Source organism: Humulus lupulus, chromosome 8, assembly GCF_963169125.1.
Source record: "Humulus lupulus chromosome 8, drHumLupu1.1, whole genome shotgun sequence".
Lineage (NCBI taxonomy): Eukaryota > Viridiplantae > Streptophyta > Magnoliopsida > Rosales > Cannabaceae > Humulus > Humulus lupulus.
Genome location: NC_084800.1, coordinates 68544425 through 68557199, shown reverse-complemented (window position 1 = coordinate 68557199; position 12775 = coordinate 68544425). Strand labels below are relative to the sequence as shown.

Here is a 12775-nt window from a genome sequence, read left to right as displayed (position 1 = left end):
TGGGGAGGTGAGGATGAAGAATTTAGAAAGTTTTTTAGAATAGTGCTGGTCGAGTATAAAAGTTAAGCTTTTATACAACAAGATTCTAACAAAAAAACTAATTTTTTCACACGAACAGTTTGAAAAACAGATCAAAAAGTGAAAGCAAAATTTTTTTTGAAAAAGCTTTTTCAACTCCTTTAGGGCGGGAAAAAATTGGTTTTTCAACTGGCATAAAAATCGAATTTTTACTTCGGTTTTACGTCTTAAAGTTGTGAGCTCAACTATCAAACTAACTCATAATTCCTTAATGGCAAATAATTGTCATCCTATACAACATCACCCATTAAACCCCCTACTGTCATGCATCTCAACCCAGAAACGTAAAAGCTTAACAGTCAATCCACAGAGACATGCATGTCAAAAATAAAGAGCATAGAAGTTCTGAAACTTACCAGAGAGAAGATTGTGGAGATTTAAGAGAGTTTCGAGCGGCGACAAACTGACGGACTGGATCTTGAAAACACTGGAAGATGGTCTCCAGAAGAGAATGGAGATTTTGATTTTAGGGTTTCTTGAAGGAGGAATGACTTGCGTAAAAAGGAAAAGAAGACTCTGGGAAGCCTATATATATATTTTGTCCATGGCATGAAAGAGGAAGTAATCATCAGTTCTTCTTTTTCGAAGCATGGGGAAGGGTGATAGCCGTCGAAAGGTTACTTGGGAACCGAAAAGCCGTGATTAGACAAGGGTAAGTTACTTTTCCCAAGGTTGCATGAACTACTCTGACAGGTCTGGTGGGGTAATCGAAGGGTCGTTTCCTTAAAAGTTTATTTATTGTTGGTCGTAATAAATAAACTTGGGGGGCAAATGTTATCCAAAAAACAGACACAAATGACGTGGCAGGAGATTTCTGAACACGTGGCTGACACCTAGCAGAATTCTGTTAGAGTATCGACCAGTAAGATATTGCAAGCATAACGGTTGAGTTTTTCTTACGACCAGCTTGGTCGTACACTCCGCATATTTCAAGATAATTTTGTAAAGATCATAGTCAATCCCGAGATTGTCTCCAATAATTCCTGATGATCCGATTAATTAGGAGAGAATATCTATAGCAAATTAATGTAATCCTCCTTGAGCCTATAAATAGAGAAAGATAGTTCAAGGAGGGGACTTTTGGCTTTTCGATTACTTGAGGGTATAAATTTATGAGAGAATTAGAGCTAATACATTACGATATATTGTTTATTTTTCAGAGGTTGGTGAAACTCATAGAACCCTAGTTCTTTGATCACTCCTTTGAATCCCATATCAATAATAGCTCAAGTGGACGTAGGTTATTACCAGTTTCTGGGGCCGAACCACTATAAATTCTTGTGTGCTTTCTTGTTTTTGTCATTATATTCATTCCAACATATCTGTCCACATCAAGCATTTTGACTCCGTGTTAGTTGACCAAAATCAGGGTCAACATACACTAACCCCCCCCCCCCCCCCCCCTTTCAAGCTATATTTTGAGTACTCCAAATGTAGCTTATGACATAAAAACTGAAATCTAGGGGAAGATAACAGTTCAGTGAATAGATCTGCAGGTTGTTCAGATGTTGGAATATATCAAACATCAAGCTTTTTGTCAGCCACTTGTGAACAAACGTAGTGAACATCAAGCTCAATATGCTTGGTCCGAGAGTGGAAAACTAGATTTTGAGCCAAGGCTTGAGCTCCTTGGTTGTCACACCATAAAATAGGAGTAATATGTTGAACATGAAGACCAAGCTCAACAAGTAAAGAATGGAACCACACTAACTCAGTAGCAGCTGAGGCTAAGGCATGATATTCAGACTCGGAACTAGACTGAGAAACTGGCTGTTGCTTCCTAGAACTCCAACTAGTAAGATTTCCACCAAGAAAGAGACAAAACCCACTTGTAGAGGTGCAATCATCCAAGTTTGAGGCCTAATCTGCATCTGAAAAAGCCTCTATTGTTAAGACAGATGCAGGAGTAAAATGGAGACCAAGATGAGGTGTCCCTTTAACATATTCAAGAACACGCTTGCAAGCATTCCAATGATTGACTATTGGAGCCTTTAAGAATTGGATGAGCTTGTTGACAGCAAAAGCCAAATCTGGGCGAGTAAGAGTAAGATATTGAAGAGCCCCAACAATGCTGTGATATACCTCAGGTTGACCAAACAAATCACTGTCCCAAAGAGCAAGTTTATTGCCTAAGACCATGGGTGTAGCATATTCCTTTGAATCCAACATATTGGTTTTGCGAAGTAAATCAGTAGCATACTTAGATTGTGTAAGATACAAGCTTGTAGAGTTGCGAAGTGCTTCAAAGCCTAGAAAATAACTCACAGAGCCAAGGGGTTTCAGAGCAAACTTTTGATGAAGATCTGAAATAAGTTGCGCCACCAAAAAGAATCATCCCCTGTGATGAGTATATCATCCACATAAACTAAGAGTAGAATTATAGAATCCTTATGTGTTGTATATAAAAGGGATGGATTAGATACTGAACATTTGAAACCCCACGCAAGAAGAGTGGCTTTTAGCTTGTCAAACCAAGCATGAGGTGCTTATTTAAGACCATAAAGGGCTTTGTGAAGTTGACAAACATAAGTAGGCTTTGTTTTGTCTTCAAAACCCGAAGGTTGCTTCATAAAAATACACTCTTGTAACTCGCCATTAAGGAATGTATTGTTGACATCTATTTGCTGAATATCCCAACCATAAGAGACGGCAAGAGAAAAAAAAACTCTGATTGTAGATGCTTTAATAACAGGACTGAATGTATCATTATAATCTAAGCCAGGAGCTTGCTGAAACCATTTTGCAACTAACCTCGTGTTAAACTTGTCCAAAGAACCACCAACTTTATACTTGGTTAAAAAAACCCATTTACTGCTGAGAATATTCATCTTTGGTATGGCAGGAACAAGACCCCAAGTATGGTTACTAACCAAAGAAGAAAACTCAGCGTCCATAGTTGTACAACACTCATGAAGAGTAAGTGCAACTTTGACAGATGTGGGTTCAGCATATAAATTTTGATTAGAAGCAGTAGCAAGATAAATTTTGGGCTTATATATACCAGACTTGGAGCGAGTTTGCATATGATGCTGAGATGGTAATGGTGGAGGAGAGCTAGGCATATCCACGGCTGGCACAGATAACTCTTCAGAAGAATGATCAGCCATTGAAGTAGTATTCGAATCATCCATGGCAGGCGGTGTTAAAGTGGAATTATCACCAGTAGGAGTGATTTCAGGGCTAGAGGAGTATGCAGCCGCCGAAGGAGTAGTAGAACTAGTATCAACCTGTGAGCAAGAGTTAGAATTCGAACTAGTTGGGTGCAAAGAGGAGTTAGAATGTGAAGAAACATGTAGAACAAATGCAGGAGCAAGCAAGTTATTATGAATAGATGAAGCTGAAGTAGACTTAGGAAGGAATATGGAAATTCATTTTCATTAAAATTGACACTCATTGCAATATAAATTCGACCTGAAGCATGAAGAAAATGATACCTTTTATGAAAAGGGCTATAACCCAGAAAAATGCATTTAGATGTTTTAAACTCAAATTTGTGACTATTATATGGACGAAGAAAAGGGAAACAAGCACACCCAAAGACCTTTAATAGAGTATAATCAGGATTGTACTGAAAAAGACACTCAAAAGGTGATTTATAAGCACAAACAACACTAGGAAGGCGATTTATAAGATACACAGCAGCCACAAATTCTTCCCACAAAAAATGTAAAGGCATTTTCGCTTGAGCTAATAAAGTGAGGCCCATTTTAGTTACATGGCGATGTTTTCTTTCAACACGCCTCTGTTGTTTATTGATGAGTGTGAGGACATGGATGCCTAAAAAGAATGCTTCGTTGTAGTAGTAAAGGTTGAAGTTTTCAAAACTCTCCCCCCCAATCTGTTTGGAGACCTTTCAAAGGCACAACAAATTGTTTTTCTATAAAAGTTTTGAATGTTAGAAAGATGGAATAGGCATTTGACTTAGCAGGCATAGGGTATATCCAACTGAACTTGGTAAAATCATCAACAAATAGGATATGATGCCGAAAAACTTCTAGTGACGGATGTGGGGAAGGCCCCCACACATCAGAGTGAACAAGTTGGAGAGGCTTGGTTGTTTTAAGAGTACAAGAATGAAAATGCATTAAACGATTTTTACCAAATTGGCATGCATCAAAAAATGGAACATCAGATTTGAAACAATGAACATTCAAACTTTTTAATAATTTGGTAAGAACTACATTTGATGGATGTCCAAGTCGACTATGCCAAAGATTGGCAAGCCGAGAGGATGGATTACATGGTACAGACTCAGTAGAGGAACGACAACTACTGTTATTACAATAAGATTTTGTACTACTTAGGTACACATTAGGAGACAAGAATTGACAAGTAGAGTTTACAGACTCTGGAAGTGGAGAAACACCCTTAGGAAGAACAAGTTGATACAACCCTTCATGTAGCCGGCCCTATAGAAGCACACACCTCGTCACCAGATCATTCACATAACAACAAGTAGAGGTGAATTCTACAGTAACCAAATTATCAGTAGTAAAACGAGCAAGACTGATTAAATTCTTTTTAATACCAGGCACATGAAGAATATTATTAAGATGAAGAGTTTTCTCAGCAAAATTGAAGTATATCCAATAGCAATAATAGGAAGTTGAGACCCATTACCTACAACCAGCTTTACCTTGCCTTTGTAGTCCTACTTATTAACAAGATTAGTGGCATCAGAGAGAACATGATGCGAAGCACCACTGTCCATATACCCGTTTGGATCAGCTACTAAAGTGGCATTAGCAAGCAGAGCTTGAGGAGCATGTGGAGCATCAAGAGAAGCATTCTCATTGGAAGCAGTCTCTCCAATATAGCTCAAATCAAACCTGTGATAACACTTCAAGGCAATATGTCCAGGTTTGCCACATACTTAACATATAAGGTGATTGTTTGACCCTTTGTTGGTGTTGTATCGACCTCCACGACCTCGATTAGGACCACGACCACCATGATTTGCAGAGGGTGTCGACTGAGGTGGGGAGGATTTCTTTTTGTATGCAGCATAATTGGCAGTAGGATTTTGATGATCTAGTTGAGCAGAAGAATGCATTTGTTCTAGACGCATCTTTTAGTTGAGAAACATGAAATAAACCTCCTGCAAAGTCACTGAATCTTAGAGGTAAGATTAATCACAACAGCTTCACACTCACTTCCTAGACTGCCCAAAATGTAGAGAACAAGCTCATCATCTGTAATAACATGGCCAGCAACATTAAGAGCATCAGCAAGATAGCGCATCTTGAGAAAATACTCATCAACAGAGGTGGATCCCTTGTGCTAAGTTTGGAGATGATAGCGACGTTGAAGAATACGAGCTTTGGATCTGTTGGAGAAAAGTTTCTCAAGAACACTCCACGGATTTTGAGCAGAAGCACAGCGAGCCATATGCCCTAGCATAGCCTTAGAAATTGAATTGAACAACCAATTCATCAGAAATTGATCCAGACGAAGTCAATTGGGGTATTCCGGATTGACGATGGTGGAATCAACATCTGTAGGGTCAGCAATGGTGCGAGGAGGAGGGATCCTGGTGCCATCAAGAAAACCTTCAAACTGATGAGCACGAACAGTGGAGAGAACTTGCGATTGCCAGTCAAAATAGTTGTTCATGTCGAGACGAAGATTAAGAGGCACAATCTGAGCAGGGATGACCACGACAGCAACTTGAGTAGCCGAGGAAGATGAAGAATTAGAAACCCTAGGAATGGTGCTAGAGGAAGACGCCATGGAAGCTGAGAAGAGAAAGAGGAAAAAATCCTAAAGCTTTTGATACCAAATGAGAAAAACAAAGCAGAGGTGAAAAATGAAATGAGAGCTCAACAAATGCGTGAGTCTCTGTTTGATGCATTGATGTATTAATATGAATACAGAAGAAGCCTTTAAAAGCTTTTGAAAAGAAAGAACTCAGCTGGAAATCGTTACACAGTGGTTACAGACCCAATACAATTACAGAGCAAATAATAGAATTCTGTTATACAACATATTGTAACAAATCAGAGAAAACCAGCCACTACTACAAAAAAGGCTTTTTAGGACTCGCGGGACGCGAGTCCTCTATTTGAGAGCCTTAAAAAATTGGGGATTTTTAGGACTCGCAAGTTTTATTTTTTATTTTTAAAAAATTAATTGGTGGTTTTTGAATCCGGCGGTGGGGCTCCGGTGACGGTGGTGGCGCCACCATTAAAAGGTGGTGGTTCGGAAAACAAACTATTGGGTTTTAAAGCCCAAGAAGCAAGGAGTATGGTGGTGGTGGTGGTTCAGCTCTTGGTGGCTCGAGGTGGTCGGAATATCCTCAGAAAGTTTGGAAGAAACCCATGAACGATCGAACTTCAAGTGCCCCGTTGAGGGCCTTAGGCCGCGCGTTAGGTCGCCATCTCCGGGGGTCGGGGGTTTCGGGGGGCGGCACTTCCACTGGTCCGGCGCGTGGCGGTGGCCGGAGATGGGACGGTGGCGTTCGGCATTGGCACTTCGGGAGAGAGAGAAGGAACTTTGGGAGAGAGAGAGAGGGAACCGATGAGAGAGAGTGAAAATGGGCTGCGTAATTTTTTTGTTTTTTTTAATATATAATAATAAAACTTTTGTCAAAAAAAATTGGAGGGAATTCGAAATTTTTTAAAATTCAAAATTTTATGATACACATAAGTAGTCCTAAAAACATTCTTCGCGAGTCCTAAAAAGTCTAGGAAGTGTTTGTTTAAAAAAAAATTCAAACTTTTAGGACAAACATGCGAGTCCTAATAAAAAACCTCAGTTTTTTAAAATTCAAAATTTTATGATACACATAAGAAAAAGTCCAGGAGGTGTTTGTTTAAAAAAAAAACTCAAACTTTTAGGACAAACATAGTTTTTAGGACTCGCGGAAATTCTTTAAGGATTCGCGTCCAGGAGACTTTTTTAAGACTCGCATTTATGTGAGTGTCTTAAAAATGTGTCCTAAAAAAGTGTTTTTGTAGTAGTGAGCTGAGAAATTAGCTTCTCCTAATCAATACTTAACTGACTTAAACCAGTATTTACACTAAGAGTTTGGCTTTCCTATTTTTCATTAAAATTTCTCCTATGGGATTCCGTAGTAACTAGTAATTATCCTCGGTATTTTTTCATTGCCTACTATCTACCTTGGATAGTTTGGTTTTCTATAACAACTATGGTTTTTGCTTATATGTCATGTGGTATGCCACCAGTTTCTTTGGTATTATTGCTAATTGGCTCATCCTTTGGGTAGTGATTGCCGTTGTGGATCATCTGAGAACAGTTATAGACTTTGTCAATGTTATTATGTTGAGTGAAATCTCCTTGAATTTTTTCTTGAAAAAGAAACGCTGAATAACTAGGTTAGGTTGAGTATAAAATCGTCACTTCAATGGATGCAAAGTATTTGTTAATACTTCTTGATGATATGTATATTTAGCCGTAGATGAAAAAAGAAACGTGGAAAAAGTAGTGCACAAAATAGTATGTTAATTATTACATCCTATACATATATAATGAAGTGGTTAATAGTTGAATATTAGATCAAATTATACAAGTGAAAAAATGTAGCACCTAGTTTTCAACTAGACATCTTATCATCACCAAAAAAAAAAAAATCAATTATTTTCAAAAAACAAAGCAATACCAAACAATAATAATGAAATTTAAGCCTTTATTCTCGAATTAAGTAGTAGTGGATTTCAAACAGAAACGGAATATATAATATGTAGTACTAGTAGCCTACATGACCATGCATGAATAATTAAAAACAATACATACATAATATATATTTTTTATAATTATATACATACATGATCTCATTCATTTCATTTTTATTACACGTACATGAAGTTTTAATTATTTATAAATAGAGAGATATTCATGGCATCTCATGACCGCCCTATTTAGTTGTTAGGTTTGGCTTCGACTTTTGCATCAACAGCTTCACCTGCATAAGAGCAGCACTTGGCGCAGCCTTTTCCGTGATAATTGCTCCTACAGCAACCGTGGTAGCAACCATGACCGCCACTTCTGCCACCGCCGTGACCGCCGCCTCCATAACTGCCACTTCCACCACCACCGTGGCCGTAACTGCCCTGGCCTCCACCATAACCGCCTTGACCAGGATATCCACCATATTTAGCTTCCTCCACCCCCTTTTCGTTGGTAGCATCCACAGCTGCAAGAATCATATATATAAGACTTTGTGACCAATATTTTGCTATAAATATAATGGTATTAATTGGTGTGTACTGTACGGTAATTAAATAACAGGAAACCGAAAAGTGTATGTAATGCAAATTTACTTAATTTTATTTATAGAATTTATTAATTATATTTATTAAATTTATATTATTGTTATATAAATTTTAAATAAATAAATAATATTTTTTTATATAAAAAATATATAAATAACAGAAATTTTTGTTTTTAATATTTTTTTATATTTTTTCCGTTAACTTTAATGAAATATTCTTATATTTAATAAAATATCATTATATTTAACTATAAATTGTAATCCTGATTTATACTTAAATAAAATTTAATATATATATATATAATTAAACAAATTAAAATAGAATATTTTTCAGATATTGACTTAAAATTAAATAAATAATTAATTAAACAAATTAAAATATGATATTTTAAAGATATTTAACAATGATAATTATTTAAAAATAATAAAATTATACATTTTATAACTTATATAAAATTTAATTATACTTAAATTTAAACTTCACGTACTAGAATAATATCATATTAAACATATAATATAATATAATCTATTATCAACTAGCAATAAACTTAACTTTAAAATTCACATATAATATTAATATTATATTAAATATATAATATATAATCTCTTGTTGTACTGCCAAATTCAAAAACTAGAACAAACATAAACTTAAACAAAAATTAATTAATTAATCAAAATAGTTGATGCATGTATACTACTCTACACTATGACTTTTTCTATTCTTATTTTATTTAATTTTTTTTAAAATATTATTGTAATTTATATACATATATGCCATGTAACTGTGTAAATATATATATATATGTCAATATTGTATTTAGATGTTACATGTGTAGAGATTATTGATATAAATGCTTATACATATTATAAAACTATAATTCATTCTATTATATGTATATAAATATAGGGGAATTATCCTATAAGGGTTTCACTTTAAGCCCTACCGGTAGGGCTCTTATTGTTTAAAACCTGTGAACAGTTTTCGACGCGATTTTTTTTATGACCGTGTATATTGTAGCTATTTAGAGCATCCTGCAAATTTTCAGAAAATTCTGAATAGTTTACAGTACCAAAAACTAGGTTCAAACATGTTGTTGCACGCGTGACTAATTTTTTTTATGCGCGTGGAAAACATGTTTGAACCTAGTTTTCGGTACTGTAAACTATTCGAAATTTTCTGAAAATTTGCAGAATGCTCTAAATAGCTACAATATACATATTCATAAAAAAAAAAGTCGCGCCGAAAACTGTTCACGGGTCGAGAAACACTGAGAGCCCTACCGGTAAGGCTTAAAGTGAAGCCCCTATAGAAAAATTGTTCTATAAATATATATATTTAAAAAAAAGTTAACAGATTTTTATTAAAATTATAGACAATATTTTGCCATAATTTTTTTAATACATTAATGTCATACATTATATTAAACATCTATTATTTATTTTTAGGATATTTTTTATTTATTTAAATTTATATGATAATTAAAATAAATACATGTTTGAATAAGCGTGTTTACAACTTTAAAATTAAACAAGTGTGCATTGCACGATGCTTTTGCCTTGTTATATATAAAAGAATGACATAAACATATTAAATGGAAAATTAAACCAAAACATTGTTTATGATTTTTTATATATATATAATATGATAACCTTTTTAAACATAAATGATAATTTTTTCAATAAAAATTAAGATTATGTATTATATATTATTATTATAATGATATTTTATAATGTTTAAATTTATATTAATATAAGTATTAAATATTTAGTTTTGTATTAAATATTATTATAATAATATCTTATAATATTTGACTCATATTAATATAATTAGTAAAAGTTTAGGATTATATATTATTAACATAATAATATTTTACAACATTTAAATTTATATTAATATAATTATTAAATATTTAGTTTTATATTATATATTATTATAATAATGATATTTTATAATATTTGAATTTATATTAATATAATAATTATTATATATATAATCTTATATTAAATATTAATATAATAATGATATTTTATAATATTTGAATTTATATTAATATAATTAATAAATATCTATTTTTAGTTAGTTTTAAAAGTATATTCTGTTAAAGTTAACAAAATAAACCATTAAAACCAAGAATTTCTGATCTCTACATACTTTTTATATTATAGAGATATATGTAATTATAACATGAATATAGTTGTTTAATTATTAAAGTATTCTATAATATATATCTTATATATGTATGTTAAAAAATGACATTGTTTACTTAATTTTAAATGTAATTAACAGGCCAAAACATGTATACATGAATCTAGTAAAACTGGCTTATATATAAATATAATAGTTAAAAAAAAAAGTATAATGCAACGAGTTTAGTTTTTATTTCGAAATGTATTAATTATTTTTATTATAATTTTTTAATTATCATATAAAATTTAAATAAATAAACAATATTATATATATTATGAAAAAAATGATAAAAACATATTAAAAATAAATTAAAGCAAAACATTATTTATAGTTTATAAAAAATAACAAAATCATTAAACCACGATACGCACTTTTTATAAAATAAAAATATAGTGCATTTTCTAACTTTAAAATTAAACACTATTATTTTCTAATTTTCTTTTAGAAAAAAATACGTATGGATTTCAATATAATAAAATATTAAAAAAAATTCTAAATTTAAAAAGTTTATTAGATGAAATTTTAATAATCTAATTTAAAAAATTTAAAACCAACACAAAGTTATATATAAATATATATTATTTAATTAATAGCTAGAGCTGTACGCGGTGCGGGTGGTGCGGTTTTTGACCATTTTTTCAAACCAACCCGCGCATGCGGTTTTTCTAATTTTCCAAACCGCACCCGCACCGCGAAACTAAAAAATCGCAGAAACCGCACCGCAAAAAAATGGTGCGGTGTGGTGCGGTTTGGGTGGTTTGGACTACCGCCAAATAATTAAACTATCATAAATAATCATATTAATATTTCAGCAACACCTAAAGCTTGAAAATAAAAAATAAGAAAATTTTCAACAATACAATAATCTTAATAATGGCTCAACAAAACACCTACGAAAATACAACAAACTTGAGACTAATAAAGTTACAACAACAACAACTATAAGTCAATAATCTTAATAAAGTTTCAGCAACACACCTAAAACAACATAGAACAAACTTGAGACTAATTAAATTCCAACATCAATATGAAAGATACAACTAAAATACTTTCAGCAGTAGAATTAGTGGGCTTTGGGTTGGGCTTTAACATATTAGACTTAAATAAATATAAAAAAATAGTATTTTTATAATATGCGGTGCAGTGCAGTTTGAACCGCATTTTAATAATTCAAAACCGCAAACCGCACCGCACCGCGCGGTTTAGTAAAAATTCAAACCGCGACCGCACCGCGAAGAATTTCAAACCACATTTTTTTTGCGGTGTGGTGCGGTGCGGACGGTTTGATGAACAGCCCTAGCTAGAGCAATCAAAATAAGTAATTTATAACTAAAAATAAATAAATGGTAAAATAAGAAAATATATATTTATGTCTTATTTCACTATTACATATACATTTGGATAAACAAAATACATTAAATGATAAAATAAATAGTTAATAAAAGAAAGAAAGAAAAATTAAGCCCATAAATAATTTAATATGAAATTTTAAAATATGTGATAAAAAATTATTATGACTTATTTATTACATTTTATTTATTTTTTAATTTATTTATCTTATTTAGATAATTTTATTAATTTTTATTTGTTTTAATTTATTTACCTTATTTAGGTACTTTGAAACTAATGATATTAGAAAACACTATAAAAAAAAGTGTTAAATCTAAAAGAAATACCATAATTTCTGTTAAAATCACGTTTATAATATATAAAGATATATATATATATATATATATTTATATTGGAAATGTAGATGCATATAAACTATATAAATTGCTAATAATATATAACAAAGCGGACCTTTATTATTTTTCTCAGTGGAAGTTTCAGCAAGGTCATTAGCTGCAACATCTGAAGAGATGAGAAGAACTACAAGTGCAAGCAAAAGACCCATCAAAAGGAAATTTTTCGAACCCATTTTTTTGTTTTGGCTTGATCGAGCAAGAAATATCAACTACAATAAGAGTAGTGTTACTGGAGAAAAGTGATGTGAAAACCTGACTCTTTTTATGTCTATTTATATCTTATTTAAACATTTAAAGTGTAAATGGATAATAACAATTTCCAAGATATGGCCCTACAATCGTAGTTGGGTTGGAGAATTTACTCTCACAATTTATTTCCACACATCTCATTTATATATATTGCGCTACTCTAAAGTCTCAACATCTCTATAGTGCCAACTTTGTTTTGGCTTTATTTTGTACTAATTTTGTTTTGATTCTTATTTGTTTTAGTTTTATTTAGTGCCAACTTTAATTTGACTTTGTTATTTGTTA

At 32.5% G+C, this 12775-nt stretch overlaps 1 protein-coding gene across 1 annotated transcript; it reads right to left on the bottom strand.

Moving 5' to 3' along the window:
* Positions 1-7703: 7703 nt before the first annotated feature.
* Positions 7704-12703, bottom strand: LOC133797673 (glycine-rich protein-like). Its single transcript, XM_062235659.1, has 2 exons — positions 12297-12703; positions 7704-8230 (listed from the first exon to the last, which is right to left on the bottom strand). The coding sequence occupies exons 1-2, from the start codon at positions 12412-12414 to the stop codon at positions 7956-7958; spliced, it is 393 nt and encodes a 130-aa protein (XP_062091643.1). The 5' UTR covers positions 12415-12703; the 3' UTR covers positions 7704-7955.
* Positions 12704-12775: the final 72 nt, after the last annotated feature.